Source organism: Entelurus aequoreus, linkage group LG03, assembly GCF_033978785.1.
Source record: "Entelurus aequoreus isolate RoL-2023_Sb linkage group LG03, RoL_Eaeq_v1.1, whole genome shotgun sequence".
Lineage (NCBI taxonomy): Eukaryota > Metazoa > Chordata > Actinopteri > Syngnathiformes > Syngnathidae > Entelurus > Entelurus aequoreus.
Genome location: NC_084733.1, coordinates 93,707,517 through 93,729,824, shown reverse-complemented (window position 1 = coordinate 93,729,824; position 22,308 = coordinate 93,707,517). Strand labels below are relative to the sequence as shown.

Genomic DNA, 22,308 nt, shown 5'->3' with positions numbered 1-22,308 from the left:
TGTGAGTGTGATTGACATCAACATGTCCCACTGTATTTATACATGACAGTAAAAGTAGTTTAGCCACCAACTTTCTCATGACTGCCACCAGTTCCTGAAACAGCATCTTCTCATTTGCAGCATATGTCACCTGCAGCCCGGAGATGCCGGACCTGACCAGCAGGGGTGCTGTTCCTCTGCCACCTGCTAAAGTGTGTCAGACAGTCAGCAGTGAACAAACAACGTCGGCCTACAGACCGGGTCGTGGAAGTGTCCTTCACCTCGGCCGTGACCGCTGCGGTCTTCATGCACCACGATGGCACCCGTCAACTGGCACGCGTCTACGTCTGGCAAGGGAGCGTCACAAGCCAGGCAGTAAAACAAGGCACATACGGGGTCAAACTCGGGATCAGGCTGGAGGTCACGGCGATTACGCGCATGGAGCTCCATGCCCATTAGAGTCAGGTACTGCACCTGGAGAGGAACACACCCGTATTAGCTTCATTATTACACAACCCCAAAAGCAGTGAAGTTGTCACCTTGTGGAAATGGTCAATAAAAAGAGAAATCCTTTTCAACTTATATTCAATTGAATAGACTGCAAAGACAAGATATTTCATGTTTTTGGCAAATAATCATGAATTTACAATTTAATGGCAGCAACACATTGCAAAAAAAGGCATTTTTACCAGTGTGTTACATGGCCTTTCCTTTTAAAAACACTCAGTAAAGGTTTGGGAAGTGAGGAAACACATTTTTGAAGTGGAATTCTTTCCCATTCTTGCTTGATGTACAGCTTAAGTTGTTCAACAGTCTCCCTTCTCATATTTTACTTTACTTTTACTATGAAGCCACGCTGTTGTAACACCTGGCTTGGCATCGTCTTGCTGAAATAAGCAGGGGCGGTCCATGATGACAACATATGTTGCTCCAAAAGCTGTATGTACCTTTCAGCATTAATGGTGCCTTCACAGATGTGTAAGTTACCCATGTCTTGACCACTAATACACCCCCATACCATCACACATGCTGCCTTTTACACTTTCACCCTAGAACATGTCTTGACCACTAATACACCCCCATACCATCACACATGCTGCCTACTACACTTTCACCCTAGAACATGTCTTGACCACTAATACACCCCCATACCATCACACATGCTGCCTTCTACACTTTCACCCTAGAACATGTCTTGACCACTAATACACCCCCATACCATCACACATGCTGCCTTTTACACTTTCACCCTAGAACAGTCCCCATGGTTCTTTTCCTCTTTGGACCACAGTTTCAAAAAACACTTTGAAATGTGGACTCGTCGGACCACAGAACACTTTTCTGTTTCTGGGTGTTGTTGATAAATGGCTGTGGCTTTGCATTATAGAGTTTTAACTTGCACTTGCAGATGTAGCGACCGACTGTAGTTACCAACAGTGGGTTTCTGAAGTGTTCCTGGGCCCGTGTGGTGATATCCTTTACACACGGATGTCGCTTTTTGATATTACGTTCAAGGTGCATAATATCATGGCTTACGTGCAGTGATTTCTCCACATTCTCTGAACCTTTTGATGATATTACGGAGCGTAGATGGTGAAATCCCTAAATTCCTTGTTGAGAAATGTTGTCCTTCAACAATTTGCTCAGGCATTTGTTGACAAAGTGGTGACCCTCGCCCCGTCCTTGTTTGTGAACGACTGAGCATTTCACGGAAGCTGCTTTTATACCCAATCATGGCACCCACCTGTTCCCAATTAGCCTGTTCACTTGTGGGATGTTCCAAATAAGATGAGCATTCCTCAACTTTCTCACTCTTTTTTGCCACTTGTGCCAGCTTTGTTGAAACATGTTGCAGCCATCAAATTCCAAATGAGCTAATATTGGCAAAAACTAACCAGTGTGAACATGAAATATCTTGTCTTTGCAGTCTATTCAATTGAATATAAGTTGAAAAGGATTTGTTGTATTCTCTTTTTATTTACCTTTTACACAACGTGACAACGCCCTTAAATTAAAATAGTTGTCTGTAAGACTCGTCAAGACCCCCTAAGCTCTGTGTTAGGAGCATCCACCGGTACTGATGAAGCTCACCTCATGCAGAGCTTTGGCATCCTGCAGGTTCTGCATGCTGACTTTGAAGCCGTAAGTGTTGAGGAGGCTGGGACCCTCGATCTGAGAATTGTCTCTTTTCGGAACATTTAAAGCAGCAAAATGGTTCTGTGGAGCACAAACACGTCAAACCCTTGAAGTCCACCAGTGATGGTCCACATAACATGATTAGTGATTTACAAGCAGCTAAACATTGTGGATGGATGTTAGATGCTAACTAGCTAGCCATGTCTTAAAGGCCTACTGAAAGCCACTACTAGCGACCACGCAGTCTGATAGTTTATATATCAATGATGACATCTTAACATTGCAACACATGCCAATACGGCCGGGTTAACTTATAAAGTGACATTTTAAAATTCCCGGGAAATATCCGGCTGAAACGTCGCGGTATGATGACGTATGCGCGTGACGAAGTCCGAGTACTGGAAGTTATGGTACCCTGTAGAATCCTATACAAAAAGCTCTGTTTTCATTTCATAATTCCACAGTATTCTGGACATCTTTTGCAATTTGTTTAATGAACAATGAAGGCTGCAAAGAAGACAGTTGTAGGTGGGATCGGTGTATTAGCAGCGGACTACAGCAACACAACCAGGAGGACTTTGTTGGAGCGCTAGCCGCGCTAGCCTCGCTAGCCGCCGACTTCACCTTGACTTGACTTCCTACGTCTCCGGGCCGCCAAACGCATCGGGTGAAGTCCTTCGTCCTTCTGCCGATCGCTGGAACGCAGGTGAGCACGGGTGTTGATGAGCAGATGAGGGCTGGCTGGTCGTAGGTGGAGAGCTAATGTTTTTAGCATAGCTCTGTGCAGTCCGGTTGCTAAGTTAGCTTCAATGGCGTCGTTAGCACAGCATTGTTAACCTTCGCCAGCCTGGAAAGCATTAACCGTGTATTTACATGTCCACGGTTTAATAGTATTGTTGATTTTCTATCTATCCTTCCAGTCAGGGGTTTATTTCTTTTGTTTCTATATGCAGTTAAAGCACGATGCTATCACGTTAGCTCGTAGCTAAAGCATTTCGCCGATGTATTGTCGTGGAGATAAAAGGCACTGAATGTCCATTTCAGTAGGCCTTTAAAGCAGCTCTTCCTGAGAGTGTTTCAGTGTTATAACTTCACCTTTATCTTGACTTTTTACACCAAAATGCGTCCATTCTCCCTTTTCTGTCTACACACTGTGTCTGCTTGTACGTACTCTGTGTGTGTGCGCTGCCCAATATGCTCCTCTGCTCCTAAAAGCAGCAATGTCACGACATGCCCGCATAAAAATAAACAACTAAATGGGGAATATAGCGATACTATACTAGTACTGGTATACCTAAGGTATATTATTCTGCACCTGTTGGAGTTTTACCTTCATCTGTGTGTCCAGCAAGACTCTTCTCAGGGGATCGGCTTGGCTCCTCCTCCTCTGCTGGATTCTCTGGGCGACAGGATCATCTGCAGGAGGACCACGGGAGCAGAGTTGAGGGAGCAGCTGACACAAGGCAGGAACGTGCTAGAAGGACGCCTACCGCGGGTGACGGGTGTGCTGCATACAGGCGCCACATGGTCACGCCTCCTCTTTACAAAAGGAGTGCTGTGAAGACGTGGGGAGTCCATCACGTCCTCATCTTGGACGTGGGGAAAGGTGGGGCTGCCCGGTCGGTCCACGGAGAGTTCCGGTGACAAGGGTTGACTGGGATGATGCTGCCATGTCGGCAGCTCTGGAGACTCCGGAGAGCTTGTGTGGGTCTCTGTATGTCCATCCTCCTGGTCCAGATGGACAGAACCTTCATGGGGTGCTGGACTACATGGACTCCTTGTGGGAGAGAGGACCAGTGAGAGCTCATGCTTTCTTCTCCTTGGGGTTCGGTTGAGTTTTGTGGAGGAGCTGGGAACATCTGACATGGCCACTTCATCCTTCTTCAGCAGATCTGCATGCGTGATCCCCGTCTGCAAGGTCTGGTACTGCCTCCTGGCTTCCAGCCACAGCCGCACGTCTTCCCCGCTTGGTGCACTTTTGCAGGGGAGCAGGATGACCTGCTGGTCCCCGACCGAGGACTCCCTCACAGGCTGTTCGTTACATGCTCGCCCTCTCTGCAGGGCCGGGGATGAGGTGTGGCTGGAGGTGGAGGCGGGGTGTGTCATGGCGGAGAAGGCCGTCTTCCAGAAGTGCAGACCCTCCATGCACAGTTCTCCGCTGAACTCTTTTAAGTGGTGTGCCAGTCTGGTTCCCACCGTGAGCTTACGACCACCAACATCCCTGAGGACGGACAAGAAGACAAGAACTTACTGACAAGTCACAGCTGCTAAATGCTGGCTGTCCTTTAAGTTGACACTGGATGACCCACGTCAACATAAGCGGTTGTACTCGATGTTGCTTGCGCATTTATTTGTAACTTTCAAAACCATAAGGAGAATGTTTCTAACCTCTTAAGGCCCAAGCTGTTTGTTTACATGCTTTTTTAAAAATTTTTCTTAGCTATTTGGGCTTATTGGACCCTAATTAAAATAAAAACTAAAAATCATCTCTTCATATGTAGTGACATGCTAAGTCTTATATTTCCTTTTTTTTTAAAAATTTATTTATTTATTTATTTTATTTTATTTATTTATTTTTTTTATTTAAAAAAAAAAAAAAAAAGTCTTATATTTCCAAATTCCATTGTATGTTATACTCTTCTGACACCACCAGATGGCAGTATAAGTGTCCACATAAGTGGCCAAAAGACCCCAATTCAGTAGTGGACACAATTTTGGAAATAAGAGCTAAAAGGTGCTGTCCACGCATGTGGCCACTAAAGCCTTTAGAGCAGTGGTCCCCAACCTTTTTGTAGCTGCGGACCGGTCAACGCTTGAAAATTTGTCCCACGGACCGGGGGGGCGGAGGGTTAAATTAAAAAAAATTAAAAATAAATTTTTATTTATTTTTTTTCATTAAGAAATACAATCATGTGTGCTTACGGACTGTATCCCTGCAGACTGTATTGATATATATTGATCTATAATGTGTATATCGGGTTTTTTATGTTGATTTAATAAAAAAAAAAAAAAAAAAAAAAAAAAAAAATGTATTTATTTATTTATTTTTTTTAAATTTCTTGTGCGGCCCGGTACCAATTGGTCCGCGGCCCGGTGGTTGGGGGCCACTAAGCCTTTAGAGGGTAGTTTGTTGACATGTTTTTCTTCCATTTGTGCATTTTTTTGATTTGTCTGTTTTCATGCATTTTAAAATGCTATCTTATGTTTATATTATTATTATATTTTGTGTTCATGCGCAAATCTTAGGTCCAGTGCCAACAATCCACAATAATTAGATAACATGAATGAGTGCATATTGTTGTTGGCTGTGGTGGAATCTAGGTTAACATAACCAGGCTTACTTTACAGTAGGCTTGTCCCCATACCAATCATACCTGTCATATTTAGTATGACAGTTCTACTGTCATATTGAGTAAAAAAATAATTTTTGTCTTTGCAAACCTTACAAAAGAACATTTTTCTAGTAAAACTCACAAAGATACATTATTCCAGGCATTATTAGACATTTTGCATGTTTGGTTTAAAAGTTATGTTTGAATCATTTTTTATTGCTTTTTTTCCGCATTATCTCAGGATTCTAAGAACATTACTGTCATATTGAGTAAAAACTATTTTTTGTGTTTGCAAGCCTTAAAAAAGCATCTGTTTCTAGTAAAACTCACAAAGATACATTATTTCAGGCATTATTAGACATTTTGCATGTTTCATTTTGGAGTTATGTTTAAATAACTGTCTTATTTAGTATGACAGTTATACTGTCATATTGAGTAAAAACTGTTTTTTGTGTTTGCAAGCCTTAAAAAAGCATATGTTTCTAGTAAAACTCACAAAGATACATTATTACAGGCATTATTAGACATTTTGCATGTTTGGTTTAGGAGTTATGTTTAAATAACTGTCTTATATTAGTATGACAGTTACACTGTCATATTGAGTAAAAAAAATATTTTTTGTCTTTGCAAACCTAACAAAATTTATTTTTTCTAGTAAAACTCACAAAGATACATTATTCCAGGCATTATTAGACATTTTGCATGTTTGGTTAAGGAATTATGTTTAAATAACTGTCATATTTAGTATGACAGTTATAATGTCATATTGAGTAAACAACTAATTTTTGTATTTGCAAACCTTACAAAAACACCTGATTCTAGTAAAACTCACAAATATACATTAATACAGGCATTATTAGACATTTTGCATGTTTGGTTTAGGAGTTATGTTTAAATAACTGTCATATTTAGTATGACAGTTTTACTGTCATATTGACTAAAACAATATTTTTTGTCATTGCAAACCTTACAAAAGAACATTTTTGTAGTAAAACTCAAAAATTATTCCAGGCATTATTAGACATTTTGCATGTTTGGTTTAAAAGTTATGTTTATATAACTTTCATATTTAGTATGACAGTTATACTGTCATATTGAGTAAAAAAATGATTTTTGTCATTGCAAACCTTACAAAAGAAAATTTTTCTGGTAAAACTCACAAAGATACATTATTCCAGGCATTATTAGACATTTTGCATGTTTGGTTTAAAAGTTATGTTTGAATAATTTCTTATTGCTTTTTTCGCATTATCTCAGGATTCTAAGAACATTACTGTCATATTGAGTAAAAACTATTTTTTGTGTTTGCAAGCCTTAAAAAAGCATCTGTTTCTAGTAAAACTCACAAAGATACATTATTTCAGGCATTATTAGACATTTTGCATGTTTGGTTTTGGAGTTAAGTTTAAAAAACTGTCTTATTTAGTATGACAGTTATATGTCATATTGAGTAAAAAAAATATTTTTTGTCTTTGCAACCCTGACAAAAGATCATTTTTCTAGTAAAACTCACAAAGAGACATTATTCCAGGCATTATTAGACATTTTGCATGTTTGGTTAAGGAATTATGTTTAAATAACTGTCATATTTTAGTATGACATTCATACTGTCATAATGAGTAAACAACTAATTTTAGTATTTGCAAACCTTACAAAAACACCAGATTCTAGTAAAATTCACAAAGATACATTATTACAGGCATTATTAGACATTTTGCATGTTTGGTTTAGGAGTTATGTTTAAATAACTGCCATATTTAGTATGACAGTTATACTGTCATATTGAGTAAACAACAAATTTTTGTATTTGCAAACCTTACAAAAACACCAGATTCTAGTAAAACTCACAAAGATACATTATTCCGGGCATTATTATCCATTTTGCATGTTTGGTTTAGGAGTTATGTTTAAATAAGTGTCATAATATAGCCTAATAGTTGCTGTGTGTTAAATATGAATATATTCTCACATTGGTTTTCCAGGGGCGTCGGAGGGGTCACTGCAGAAGGGCTCCTGAAAGGTGGCCTCTGATATCTCCAGGTCCAGCAAAGTGCTGAGGATCTCCTCCCTGCTCGGAGGGGACATGAGGGGCTTCAGAATGTGGGCTCCGCCTCCTCCTGGTCCCCGCAGCACCTGGCTGGCCCTCACCTGAGAGAAGGAGCTGACAGACCGAGGAGAGCTACTCGGCGTGGGGGACGTGAACCCGTCAATGCATTCCAGAAAGTCGCCCGTCGGAGAGCCCTCATGACAGGCGAATGAGGCGGAGCTCAGAGGCAACACGGGATCACAGGCTGAGAACAGCAGATCTTTTCTTTCACAGTGGAAGTCCTGAAAGGGGCTGAGGGTTTGGGCGTGGCCTGAAGACAAGTGGCCATCTCTGGGGTGGAACTTGTCAGAGTCAATGAAGGTGAGGTGGTTGGGTGCACCCTCCCCGTGGTCCCGTCTGTCCAGGATGTCAGCACTGGAAGGCTTGAACCGGTGCCATTCAAAGTCCTCCTCAGAACCTGGCAGCCAATCCGACTTCTTTTCGAAGCCCAGTGCCTGGGCAACAACTGCTTCCTGGTTGGCATCGCTCAAAAACTTCAGAGGTAAATGTTTGTCAGTCAGGACAAACTGAGTGCCGCTGTACGGGCTGGAGAATTCTGTCTGATCGATGGCGTTTATGTCAAAGGAACAGTTGTGTGGCAGTTCTGGGGACAGACTGTCTTCTATCAGGTTGCAAGTGTCCATGTCCGGGTTGGACGGAAAGAGCAAGCAGTCATCCAACGTTATGTCCTCCTGCTTCACCGACAAAGTAGGCCGAGTGTTGTTTGGCTTGCTCTTTCTTTTCCTGGGTTTGATATCCTTGGGTATAGAAGAAGTGGTGGCCAGTGGTTTCCTTGGAGTAGCCTTTCTTGATTTGCCTACTTTTGTTATTGGAGCTGCGACAGTGGAACGGTTGGCAGAATCCCCCACCGGAGTTTGACCATGCTGACTCTTTTGGTAAAGTTTCCTGAGGACAGACAAGCTGCAGGGGGTCTGGGAGAGACCGGAAACCTGTCTGTTGGTTAAGCCTGACTGTGTGGAGGCTTTTGCTGAGTGAGCGTTTTTACGGTCTTCTAGTGAGGTTGAACATGTTGACGCTCTGAAGTCCCCCGTGCCAGGTTCTACCTTTACAACAGTGGTCTGACAACTTTGCTGCTTTGTCTGAACCTGTGGTGACACGTTTTGATTGGACTCTAAGATAGAAATCTTAGAGTCCTCGATTTTTGGTACAACTGTTGTCTGGTCTTGACTGTTACCTACATTTACTAGCTTTTTTGACAGAGATGAATCCTCTTCTGGGAAAAGTACTTTTGATATATCTTTCCTGGTATTGTGATGTTTAGAATCCATTGATTTCCTTTTGTTTGCCCATCTGGGTTTTGGGGTGTTTGCTGTGCTGTCTATTTTTTCATCCGTCCCGACAGCTTTCCTTCCCCGTCTTGGATTAGCCTTTTTGATTTGTAATTCCTCGTTTTTTGGATTTTCTCCTAGGGTCTTAGTTGCAGACTTTTTCTTGAGGTTCCTTTTACAATCTGTTGATGTCTTAGGTTTGGACGTTTTACACCTGCTTTGAGCTCTTTTGGTTGCAAACAGTGGCATTTGATGAGAAAAACTAAGACACGGATCACTGAGTGGGTTTTTTAGTTGCTTTGAAGTCGTCCGGGCCATGACGGGGTCTGTTGGAGACCAGCAGCGAGGGGGCGTTGAGTCTGTTGGGCTTTGTGCACCGTCAGAGAGATAGCCTAGCTCCAACATAACATCGGTATAATCCCGGTTCTGGTCATCTGCATGCTCACAGTAACATGGTCGAGGAGGGGGTAAGGAGGGTAAACCTTGACTCCTCTGAGATCCCTTTTTTCTTTTGACCTTTTCATCCGATCCAGATTGACATTTGGAGGAGTTGTTTACAGTACTTTTATTTGTAGAGTTGACTTTCGACTTCCGTTTCTGCTGTTTTTTTGCCTTTGCCTCCACGACCGGGAACTCGACTGCGGTAGACTCTGGAATCTTTGGCCAGAAATCCTTCAGAGGAGCCAATTTATTGTACTCATCCAACTTCTCCTTTGTCAGTGTTACCCTCTGCTCCTCTGCGTTGACCTTACACATTTTCACCAACATGTTCTTCTGTCCTTTGAACCTGTTGATAATGATGTACTTGACGATGACAGGGGGTTCCTTCTTACGCCGTTTCTGGTATTTTAGGTCATGCCCACTACGGACGTTGCACCCTTTGAGACGTTCTTTCACGGTGGATTGGCTTTTAGAGCGGGCAGTGCCTACGTAGTCTCCGTCCTCGCTGTCGTATAACATCTTCCGTTTAGTCCTCAGAGTGTATTTACTCCCAGGCAGGGATGAGGGGTTTGTACAACTGGTTGTGGTGGCTAAATCTTGCAGGAGACTTAAACTGTCTTCTTTAGTGTCCTCTGAGAAACTGAGAGCTGGGTCAGTGTCCGTGGAAGTGGGCACAGGAAGCTGTTCGGCCGCTTTGTTTACAAATCTCTCCCCAATTTCTGGCTCATCTTTCGTGAGCGATTGTCCCTCTTGGACCGGCTCGTCCGAGATGGACTCTTTTGCGAAATCCTCCTCACAAACTAACATTTCTGTGTCCCCAATGCCGGGGTGATCGGGAGTGACAGAGGTGCAGCCCATGCTAATCTGGCTATCGGAGGTGGAGCTGTCATCTATGTTTAACTTGTTTCTCGGGCCTGACGATCTCTTTTTACCGACTTTTAGCCTGGACCTGCGATTTTGCAACTGCTCCGGCTCAGGGAGCTTTTTGCTGAACGCTTTCTTTCTATTCAGGCAGTTAGAGAGAATGACACTCGGGAAAAACTTGTAGTGTGCTTCCTGCTGGCCGACGACAGTCTTTTCGGTTTTGTTTTTCTGATAGTCCTCGTACCTTATTTTCAGCTCGCCCACATCTCCTTCTTCGCTGTCTTGACTTTTCTCCCCCTTATGAAAAACGTCCTCTTGCAGCACTGATGGGGCTGAAGAAATACTCCTCAGGTGGGGGCTATTTCTGTCCATCTGGCTAAGTTCGAGGTCCGCCTTGGTGGAGCAGTTCCTCAGCTCGGAGTAGCAGAGAGAGAAGGCCCTGTGGTTCTGAAGGATCGACAGACAGTTGGTTTCTACATTCGTCATGCTGCTGTAATTCTTCCTTCTTTTGGTGATCTTACTGTTGCTGAATTGGAAACTGTTAATATCCGCGTTATCCAGAGCTAAAGATGCTTTTCGAATGTCCTCTTTGTCACCACAGACGGCCTGCACCTCCGGGTGACTGATTGTCTTGCAGGGGATCGGGTGTTTGACCGGGGGGATGTACGGGATTTCTTTATTGACCTTTAAGCCCGCGGAACATTCACTACTGCTGTCTTGACGGCTCTTAGGCTGAAAGTGCTTGTCGAGTGGTTGCTCCGTGTCTAGCACATGAACCGGTCGGTGCTCTGGGAGCTTACATTCCAGAAAGATCTTAGCTGTGGGAGGGGGTTCAGGATGGCCAATCTCTCCAGGGAAGGGATTCCTTTTCACTATTATCTTCTCCGTGACTAAGAGAGAAGACTGAGTCCGAGAGCCACTCTCTGTTAAGGATGAATCTAGGAATGGAAACAGAAAGAGAGGTCTGTCTTTAGAATGTTCTTAATTGCATGTTAACTTGTACTAGCAGTTTATCAGAAGAACATCTTCATCTCAGAAGACTTTTGAGTCATTACAAATCTCTCTTGACAAGGGGTTGACAAAGCAAAACAAAAACTGACCAGACTTCAAATGAGGAACAAAAGGACGGAATTGGAGGATCATCAAAAGCAGGGGTGTCCTGATACACCTTTACAGATTGAATATTGATATTGCAGCCTTGAGTGCTGGCTGATACCGATAACAATCCCATGCTATGTCAGCACAGATCATAACGACTTGGATTATTTATTTTGTGTCTTTATAGGACTTTTTTTAAGACCATAATAAACTAGATGAGGCAATTCCTGAAGGATATGCCGAGTTTGACCCGGCAGTAATTCTAGGCAGGCGCATACTATATACCCGGCGGCAATTCAAGGAAATACGGTATCTCTGTGATCACTATAGGTGAATAGCCATGCCTTGAGGCGGGTTTTTTTCCGGTCCATTATTTTTGCTGCTTGTGTGACATCACAGGAAATGACGTAGCTCAGTCATTAGACTGAGCTATGTCATTTCCTGTGATGTCACACAGGGCATTTCTTGTGGGACGGGATTCGTTCCCAGGGATTCGAATAAAGAACCAACTCTTCTTCTTTACTATAGTGGCCTCGATAACGGGAACCGGTTCTCAAAAAAGGGATTCGAGTCCATGGAATCGGTTCTTTTCTTATGGAACAACCGGGAGAACCGCTTCGAACATCATCCCTAGTTTCAGCTAATAATCATGCTGTAAGATCTAGCATGTTGCATTCAATGTTTATCCCCATTGAAAGCTTCCATTTTTGAATATTCCCCGGAATTTTGCAACCCTACATAAACGAGAGCCAAGGCAAGACTCACCGCTGCTTTCGTCCGCCGCCCCGTCCAGCTGGGGGATGGAGAGGTTGAATAAAGAATGACTTGCACCGCACTCCATGTCTTCATCAGAGAAGTCCTGTTGCTCATCACTCAGACTGTCCTCAGCCTCCTTGGAACCGGGCCTGTACACACCAGATGAACATGGCCGATGTTGGTCTCGTACCTGCCGTGGCAGTGAAGGTGGATGGCAAAAGAATCAAACTCACCTGGGCAGGAAGGAGCTGGCAGGTGACTCCTGGTCCCACCGCTGGGACATGGTGATGCTGAGGTCTGCCTCTTCCTCGTCCAGCGCCGGCCGCGCCTCCTCTTCATCGCTGTTGTAGTGCTCGCTCTTAGCACCGGGAAAGGACAAGGACTGGGAGCTGTGCAGAACCGGAGTCCTGCAGAACTCATCGTCTGCTAGACCTGCCAGCAGATCTACCATGGCTCGGTCTTGGCTGTTGTCTGCATGGATCACATACAAACACACAATATGACAGTATTTTGCTACAAAAATGTATTTTGATACTTTTCTAAATAAAGGGGAGCACAAAAAATGTCTTTATTGTAACAACAAATGTTAGTGTACATGAAACATATGTTTATTATTGTCATTTAGTCCTTCAATAAAATAGACAACTTGTCTTTTAGTAGTAAGTAAACAAACAAAGACTCCTAATTATGCAGTAACATATTGTGTCATTTATACACCTATTATTTTGTAAAGGACAAACTGTAAAAAAATTGATTATTCATCTACATCAGGGGTCGGCAACCCGCGGCTCTAGAGCCGCATGCGGCTCTTTAGCGCCGCCCTATTGGCTCTCTGGAGCTTTTTCAAAAATGTATGAAAAATGGAAAAAGATGAGGGGAAAAAAAAATATTTTTTGTTTTAGTATGGTTTCTGTAGGAGGACAAACATGACACAAACCTCCCTAATTGTTATAAATCACACTGTTTATATTAAACATGCTTCACTGATTCGAGTATTTGGCGAGAGCCGTTTTGTCCTACTAATTTTGGCGGTCCTTAAACTCACCGTAATTTGTTTCCATGTATAACTTTCTCCGACTTTCTAGGACGTGTTTTATGCCACTTCTTTTTCTGTCTCATTTTGTCCACCAAACTTTTAAGGTTGTGCATGAAAGGTGAGTTTTGTTGATGTTATTGACTTGTGTGGAGTGCTAATCAGACATATTTGGTCACTGCATGACTGCAAGCTAACCGATGCTAACATGCTATTTAGGCTAGCTATATGTACATATTGCATCATTATGCCTCATTTGTAGCTATATTTGAGGTCATTTAGTTTCCTTTAAGTCCTCTTAATTCAATGTATATCTCATGACGCGTACACTATCTGTATGTGACATGGCTTTTAATTTTTTGCGGCTCCAGACAGATTTGTTTTTGTATTTTTGGTCCAATATGGCTCTTTCAACATTTTGGGTTGCCGACCCCTGATCTACATGTTCATTTACTGTTAATATCTGCTTATTTTCTCTTTGAACATGTTCTATCTACACTTCTGTTCAAATGTAATAATCACTTATTCTTCTCTTCTTTGATACTTGACATTAGTTTTGGATGATACCACACATTTGGGTATGGATGTGATACCAAGTAGTTACAGGATCATACATTGGTCATATTCAAAGTCCTCATGTATCCAGGGACATATTTACTGACTTTATAAACATAATATGAGGGATGTCCGATAATGGCTTTTTGCCGATATGCCGATATTGTCCAACTCTTTAATTACCGATACCGATATCAATATATGCAGTCGTGGAATTAACACATTATTATTCCTAATTTGGACAACCATGTATGGTGAAGATAAGGTACTTTAAAAAAAAAAAAAAAACTAAATTAAAAACATTTTCTTGAATAAAAAAGAAAGTACAACAATATAAAAACAGTTACATAGAAACTAGTAATGAATGAAAATGAGTAAAATGAAGTGTTAAAGGTTAGTACTATTAGTGGAGCAGCAGCACGCACAATCATGTGTGCTTACGGACTGTATCCCTTGCAGACTGAATTGATATATATTGATATATAATGTAGGAACCAGAATATTGATAACAGAATGGGGGGAGGGAGGTTTTTTGGGTTGGTGCACTAATTGTAAGTGTATCTTGTGTTTTTTATGTTGATTTAATAAAAAAAATTTAAATTAAAAATAATTTAAAAAACGATACAGATAATAAAAAAAACGATACCGATAATTTCCGATATTACATTTTAACACATTTATCTGCCGGTAATATCGGCCTGCCGATATTATCGGACATCCCTACATAATATACATTTTTAAAAAAGGAAAATAGATTTTGTGATGATAAAAAATATTGATGTAATCATAGTAGTATCGACTAGATACACTCTTGTTACCGATACCGATATCAACCGATACCGATATCAACCGATATATGCAGTCGTGGAATTAACACATTATTATGTCTAATTTGGACAACCAGGTATGGTGAAGATAAGGTACTTTTTAAAAAAAAAAGTAATAAAATAAGATAAATAAATTAAAAACATTTTCTTGAATAAAAAAGAAAGTAAAACAATATAAAAACAGTTACATAGAAACTAGTAATGAATGAAAATGAGTAAAATGAAGTGTTAAAGGTTAGTACTATTAGTGGAGCAGCAGCACGCACAATCATGTGTGCTTACGGACTGTATCCCTTGCAGACTGTATTGATATATATTGATATATAATGTAGGAAGCAGAATATTAATAACAGAAAGAAACGGGGGGAGGGAGGTTTTTTGGGTTGGTGCACTAATTGTAAGTGTATCTTGTGTTTTTTATGTGGATTTAATAAAAAAAAAAATTAAAAAAAAAAATTAAAAAAACGATACAGATAATAAAAAAACAGATACCGATAATTTCCGATATTACATTTTAACACATTTATCTGCCGATATTATCGGACATCCCTACATAATATACATTTTTAAAAAAGGAAAAAAGATTTTGTGATGATAAAAATTTTTGATGTAATCATAGTAGTATCGACTAGATACACTCTTGTACTTGGTATCATTACAGTGGATGTCAGGTGTAGATCCGCCCATGGCGTTTGTTTACATTGTGACGGCGGTGAGCTATTGTATCCTCCTACGGTGTGTAGTGAAGCATGTTTAGCTATCCCTCGTCCTCCAGTGATGACGCTACTTGTAAGAAACTCACTTTATTTGTCGCCACGGAGGCCGGGATTAGTGATTTAGAAGTAGCTAAAACACTGCGGGTGGATGTTAGCCGCGGTGTCAGATGCAACAAAAAGTGAGCTGTTTGGCCACAATACCCGGCAATATGTTTGGAGGAGAAAAGGTGAGGCCTTCAATCCCAGGAACACCATTCCTACCGTCAAGCATGGTGGTGGTCGTATTATGCTCTGGGCCTGTTTTGAAAAAGGAGGATTAGCTCCAAATTGTTCAGGACAAGCTCAAATCCTCAGCCCGGAGGTTGGGTCTTGTTGGGTGTTCCAACAGGACAATGACGTCAAAAGTGGTAAAGGAATGGCTAAATCAGGCTAGAATGAAGGTTCATAAAAGAAGCAAACTTCATGAATGTTTTTCGTGAAAGAAATAAGAGTTGTAGAAATGATTGTAAAGTCAAGACAGCCATGACAGGATGTTCTTTACACGTGTACGTACACTTTTGACCACCACTGTAGCATTATTATTATTATTATTATTATTATTATTATCCCTGGTAATGAACCTCGTCAATAAAATGGAGAATGTTGTACCTAAGAGGGATGAGTGGTTGGATGTCTGAGAATGCTGTAGAAAGTTCTGACTGTTCTCCAGGAGACTCAAAATGGCTTCCTCGTCAACAACAGCCTCTTCTGGGACGTCAGCCCTACTTTCCACACGTTCTAGAGACAAGAACCAAATAGTCATGTTAGGGATTCAAACTTGCAGAATAATGACTCTTACTTTTATTACCATCACCCCTTTTATGGGCCACAAACACTGAGCATATAATGGTAGCTTTGAATAGGATGACACATACAATACTACCCTGTTTTACCCACGCTTTAAACCTTCAGCTTATGAAATGGTGCGGCTAAAATATGTTTTTGTTTTTTGCAGGAATCGTCAAAATTCACGTTTTTCAAACCCTTTTTTCCCGGCGACTACTCCTCCCACATTTTTCAAACCCACTTCAACCGTTCCACCGTCAAAACATTCCTCTTAATCTTAACCAGGACGAAAAAACAAAGTCCTGGTGTGAGTGCGGAAGTACGACCACACCACACTGGTTCTCAAATCCCTTCACTGGCTTCCTGTTCCACTCAGGATTGAATACACAAAGTCTCCCTACTAACCCACCAAATGCCCCCCCCCTCTACCTCAAAGAACTGCTCACCCCCAAATCCTCCACACCACACCAGGCTAACCTCCTCCAACCACCGAGGACAAAGCTCCCAACTATGCCCGGTGGCTTTCTGCTCCGCCGCTCCCAGTCTGTGGAACGCTCTCCCTGACCACCTGAGGGCACCCCAGACTGTGAATGCTTTTTAAAAAGGCTTAAAAACCCTTCTTTTAAAAAAAAATTAGGCTGTTCTGGTTTTATTTTTATTTATTTTAATGCACTGTAGCACTTTGAGGTTGTTTGCTCAATGTAAAGTGCTTTTACAAATAAAATATATTATTATTATTATTAAAGTTGTTTATTGAACTGGAAAAATTCCCGGTTTTCCCGAAATTTCCATAATGCATTTTTAATTTCTCAATTCAAAATGTTACCACTTCAGCATTTCCCGTGCGATTTGAAAAATTCCAACACTAACTCGTTCAGAACATTCACATTTCTTAGCATTTTCCCAGAATTCCCAAATTTCCATGAAATTCCCATTGAAATGAATGGGACATTTTTCAAAGTTCCACAACTCCCACATTTTTTATCCGATTCAAACCGTTCTGACTTCAAAATATTCAGCCTGTTTGGGAATTGTGTGCTCACCTTCAACAATTATTGAAAAAAAATCCAGGATTTCCTAGAATTTCCCATTTAAAATGAATTATCCATTTTTCATACTTCAACAATTCCCACATTCTTCAACTGATTCAAACCATTATACTTTTAACACATTCAATTAATTCTGGAAATTCAAAAACATTTTTTCCACGTTCAACAAATTTCCAGGAATTTGTGTTTTTTTCCTACCTTTTTTAATGCGATGACTCCTTTCACATTTTTCAACCCATTTCAAGCGTTCCACCATCAAAACATTCCTCTTAGTCAGGACCAAAAAACAAGTTGGTTTAAGAACTTGAAAAATTCCCAGTTTTCCCGAAATCCCGTAATACCATTTCTCATTTAAAAACTGTTACTACGTCAACATTTCTTGACCGATTTAAACAATTCCAACATCAACCAATTCAGCTCATTCAGAACATTCATGCTCTTAATCATTTTCAATAAAATTCCACTTTTCCCAAAATTCCCCAATTTCCAGGAAGTTCCCATTGCAAAGAATGGGAAACTTTTGCAAGATGCACAATTCCCACATTTTTCAACCTATTTCAAAGCATTCCAACATCAACACATTCCACTCATCCTGGACATTCAAACTACCCTTTTTCCAAGTTCAAAACAAATTCCAAGATTTTCCAGAATTCCTGGTTTTCCAGAGCCCTATTTCCACCCTTTTTTCTGGCGACTACTCCTTCCACAATTTTCAACGCATTTCAACCATTTCACTGTCCAAACATTCCTCTTAATCAGGACAAAAAAACAAAGTTGTTTTTTTTAACTGGTAAAATTACCGGTTTTCCCGAAATTCCAGGAATTCCGTAATACCATTTTTCAATTAAAAATGTTACTACTTCAACATTTCTCGACGGATTTGAAAATTCCAACACCAAACCATTTCAACTCATTCAGACCATTCAAGTTGTTTACCATTTTCCCAAAAATTCCCGCATTTTCCGAAATTCCCAATTTTTTGGGAAATTCCCATTGAAATTAATGGAACCTTCTTCAAAGTTCCACAACTCCCACATTTTTCATCTGATTCCAACCGTTCCATCTCCAAAATATTCAGCTTGTTCAAGGTTGTGTGCTCTCCTTCAACAAATTTTAAATATTCCCGGATTTCCAAGAATTCCCAGTTTTCAGGGACATTTTTCCCATTCAAAATGAATTGGCCATTTTTCAAACTTCCACTATTTCCACATTTTTCAACCGATTCAAACCATTCCACCTTCAACACATTCCACCATCCTGGAAATTCAAACTACCCTTTTTCCAATTTCCCAAAAATTCCAGGATTTTCCAGAATTCCTGGTTTTCCAAAGCCCTATTTCCACCTTTTTTTCCTGTCGACTGCTTCTTCCACAATTTTCAACGCATTTCAACCATTTCACCGTCCAAACATTCTTCTTAATCAGGACAAAAAAACAAAGTTGTTTTTTGAACTGTAAAAATTCCTGGTTTTCGCGTAATTCCAGGAATTCCGTAATACCATTTCTCAATTCAACATGTTACTACTTCAACATTTCTCCACCCATTAAAAAAATTCCAACACCAACCATTTCAACTCATTCTGACCATTCAAGGTTTTTACCATTTTCCAAAAAATTCCCTCATTTCAAGAAATTCCCTATTTTTTGGGAAATTCCCATTGAAATGAATTGGACATTCTTCAAAGTTCCACAACTCCCACATTTTTCATCTGATTCAAACCGTTCCATATCCAAAATATTCAGCCTGTTCAAATTTGTGTGCTCACCTTCAACAATTTTTTAAAATTCCCGGATTTCCAAGAATTCCCAGTTTTCAGGGACATTTTCCCCATTCAAAATGAATTGGCCATTTTTCAAACTTCCACTATTTCCACATTTTTCCACCGATTCAAACCATTCCACCTTCAACACATTCCACCATCCTGGAAATTCAAACTACCCTTTTTCCAAGTTCAAAAAAATTCCAAGATTTTCCAGAATTCCTGGTTTTCCAAAGCCCTATTTCCACCCTTTTTTCTGGCGACTACTCCTTCCACATTTTCCAACACATTTCAACCGTTCCACCATCAAAACATTCCTCTTAATCAGGACAAAAAAACGAAGTTGTTTTTTGAACTGGAAAAATTCCCGGTTTTCCCGAAATTCCAGGAATTCCGTAATACCATTTCTCAATTCAACATGTTACCACTTCAACATTTCTCGACCGATTTAAAATTCCAACACCAACCATTTCAACTCATTCTGACCATTCAAGTTGTTTACCATTTTCCCAAAAATTCCCGCATTTTCCGAAATTCCCAATTTTTTGGGAAATTCCCATTTGTCATCTGATTCAAACTGTTCCATCTCCAAAATATTCAGCTTGTTCAAGGTTGTGTGCTCTCCTTCAACAATTTTTAAATATTCCCGGATTTCCAAGAATTTCCAGTTTTCAGGGACATTTTTCCCATTCAAAATGAATTGGCCATTTTTCAGACTTCCACTATTTCCACATTTTTCAACCGATTCAAACCATTCCACCTTCAACACATTCTACTCATCCTGGAAATTCAAACTACCCTTTTTCCAAGTTCAAAACAAATTCCAAGATTTTCCAGAATTCCTGGTTTTCCAGAGCCCTATTTCCACCCTTTTTTCTGTCGACTACTCTTTCCACAATTTCCAACGCATTTCAACCATTTCACCGTCCAAACATTCCTCTTAATCAGGACAAAAAACAAAGTTGTTTTTTTGAACTGGTAAAAATTACCGGTTTTCCCGAAATTCCAGGAATTCCGTAATACCATTTCTCAATTAAAAATGTTACTACTTCAACATTTCTCGACGGATTTGAAAATTCCAACACCAACCATTTCAACTCATTCTGACCATTCAAGTTGTTTACCATTTCCCCAAAAATTCCCGCATTTTCCGAAATTCCCAATTTTTTGGGAAATTCCCATTGAAATTAAAAAACACTTTCCCGAGTTCCAAACCAAATTCCGGTTTTCCTGGAAATTCAAACCCTTCTACATTGAAACTATTCTTACATTCATACTACATTCTGTCAGCATTTCCCTTCATCTTCAGCATTGGCATCATCTACTTATTAATAATCCTCACAACAGCAGACAAAGGTAATTGAAAGATCAGAATACCGACCTGGCTCAGAGTCCTCGTGTAGGTCCACAGCTGAAGCAGGCGTACACTGCATCTCCTCAGGGGTCCCATGGAGAGAAGAATGGAGGGTGAATTCACTCAAGTCCTTTTCATACCCGAGAGTGGAGGTCTGCGTCCTAAATAGGATTGGAAAACATTGAGAGTGTATTATTAATTCAGTGCATATTCATAAAGGTCTCAATTCAAGGCAGGGATGTGCAGAAGTACTTCAGAGTCCATACGCTACATTTGTCCTATGATTCCGTTTTTCAGTCTCCCTTCTGATGTTTTAGCCTTCACACATTTTCAATGTCTGGACTACAGGCAGGCCAGTCTAGTACCCGCACTCTTTTACTATGACTGATGGAACACCTGGCTTGCTGAAATAAGCAGGGGCGTCCATGATAACAACGTATGTTGCTCCAAAAGCTGTATGTACCTTTCAGCATTAATGGTGCCTTCACAGATGTGTAAGTTACCCATGTCTTGGCCACTAATACACCCCCATACCATCACACATGCTGCCTTTTACACTTTCACCCTAGAACAGTCCGGATGGTTCTTTTCCACTTTGGTCCACAGTTTCAAAAAACACTTTGAAATGTGGACTCGTCAGACCACAGAACACTTTTCTGTTTCTGGGTGTTGTTGATAAATGGCTGTGGCTTTGCATAGTAGAGTTTTAACTTGCACTTACAGATGTAGCGACCAACTGTAGTTACTGACAGTGGGTTTCTGAAGTGTTCCTGAGCCCATGTGGTGATATCCTTTACACACCGATGTGGCTTTTTGATTGCTGCTTACGTGCAGTGATTTCTACAGATTCTCTGAACCTTTTGATGATATTACGGAGCGTAGATGGTGAAATCCCTCAATTCCTTGTTGAGAAATGTTGTCCTTCAACAATTTGCTCGGGCATTTGTTGACAAAGTGGTGACCCTCGCCCCCGTCCTTGTTTGTGAACGACTGGAAGCTGCTTTTATACCCAATCATGGCACCCACCTGTTCCCAATTAGCCCGTTCACCTGTGGGATGTTCCCAAATAAGTCTTTGACGAGCATTCCTCAACGTTCTCACTCTTTTTTGCCACTTGTGCCAGCTTTTTTGAAACTAATGCAGGCATCAAATTCCAAATGAGCTAATATTTGCAAAAAATAACACATTTGACCAGTTTGAATGTTAAATATCTTGTCTTTGCAGTCTATTCAATTGAATATAAGTTGAAAAGGATTTGTTGTATTCTCTTTTTATTCAGCATTTACCCAACGTGACAACTTCACCGCTTTTGGGTGTTGTAGTAAGAGAAAGAAGTAGAAGAGGACTTGATGAGATGTGGACATAAGCGTACATGAAAGAGGACTCTTGCAGTTATGCTTTATTAGCATATTTAGCTGAAGGTCTCAATCGGAGAAGTGCTGTGTTTACCGTGTGTGCAGTGGTGTGTGTGTACGTGTAGTGGTGTGTGTGTGTGTGCATCTTATTTGTTAGGTGGTATGTGGCTTTGTGTTCGAGAGGGAATATGAATGGAAAAGTACCAGGCAGTCAACTTCATCCAGCCTGCCTAGCAACTCCCCGCCAAGTGACTATCAAAAATATTGAAATGCAAACCAGGCTGCATCCGAGTGGAAAATCATTTGCAGTGAATTAAAAACAAACCCTCAAGTCGCTTAAAGGGGAAGTGCACCTTTTTAAAAAAAAAATTTAAATAGTGCCTATCATTCACGGCCTTTATGCAAGACAAGAACGTATGTTTTTCTTTTTCTTAATGCTTTCTAATAAACGGTCCCTAGTGTGTGAATGTTGTCTGTCTATCTGTGATGAGGTGGCGACTTGTCCAGGGTGTACCCCGCCTTCCGCCCGAATGCAGCTGCAGCACCATCCACAACCCCAAAAGGGACAAGCGGTATAAAAATGGATGGATGGATGGCATTGTAACTAGTAAATACATGCCAGCAAGTCAGCAAGTTCTTCTATTCTGCCTAGAAAGTGTTTAAAAAAAAACACTTCAATCGACGTTTTATATCAACTCTATGTACCGTATTTCCTTGAATTGGCGCAGGGAATATAGTATTCGCACGTCTAGAATTAGTGCCGGGTCAAACTCGTTTCTCAAAATAATTAACGCATGCTTAGCCTTATCGCCGGTTCATTACTGACGCCGGATCAAATTCGTTTCGCCAAAATA

The 22,308-nt window shown here is 40.8% G+C and overlaps 1 protein-coding gene across 3 annotated transcripts in view; it reads right to left on the bottom strand.

The window, feature by feature from the left end:
* rev3l (REV3 like, DNA directed polymerase zeta catalytic subunit) overlaps positions 1-22,308 on the bottom strand; it is a 115,228-nt gene that overhangs the window by 47,079 nt on the left and 45,841 nt on the right. For 2 of the 3 annotated variants that reach the window (XM_062043278.1, XM_062043280.1), the window contains exons 9-18: positions 20,127-20,260; positions 15,761-15,889; positions 12,215-12,452; positions 11,991-12,130; positions 7,417-11,065; positions 3,606-4,336; positions 3,446-3,531; positions 2,071-2,196; positions 261-453; positions 72-186 (exon numbers count right to left, since the gene is read on the bottom strand). In XM_062043278.1, coding sequence (XP_061899262.1) covers positions 72-186; positions 261-453; positions 2,071-2,196; positions 3,446-3,531; positions 3,606-4,336; positions 7,417-11,065; positions 11,991-12,130; positions 12,215-12,452; positions 15,761-15,889; positions 20,127-20,260 — 5,541 coding nt within the window. The remainder of the gene's footprint in view (positions 1-71; positions 187-260; positions 454-2,070; positions 2,197-3,445; positions 3,532-3,605; positions 4,337-7,416; positions 11,066-11,990; positions 12,131-12,214; positions 12,453-15,760; positions 15,890-20,126; positions 20,261-22,308) is intronic. The other variant, XM_062043279.1, reaches the window with a different exon arrangement.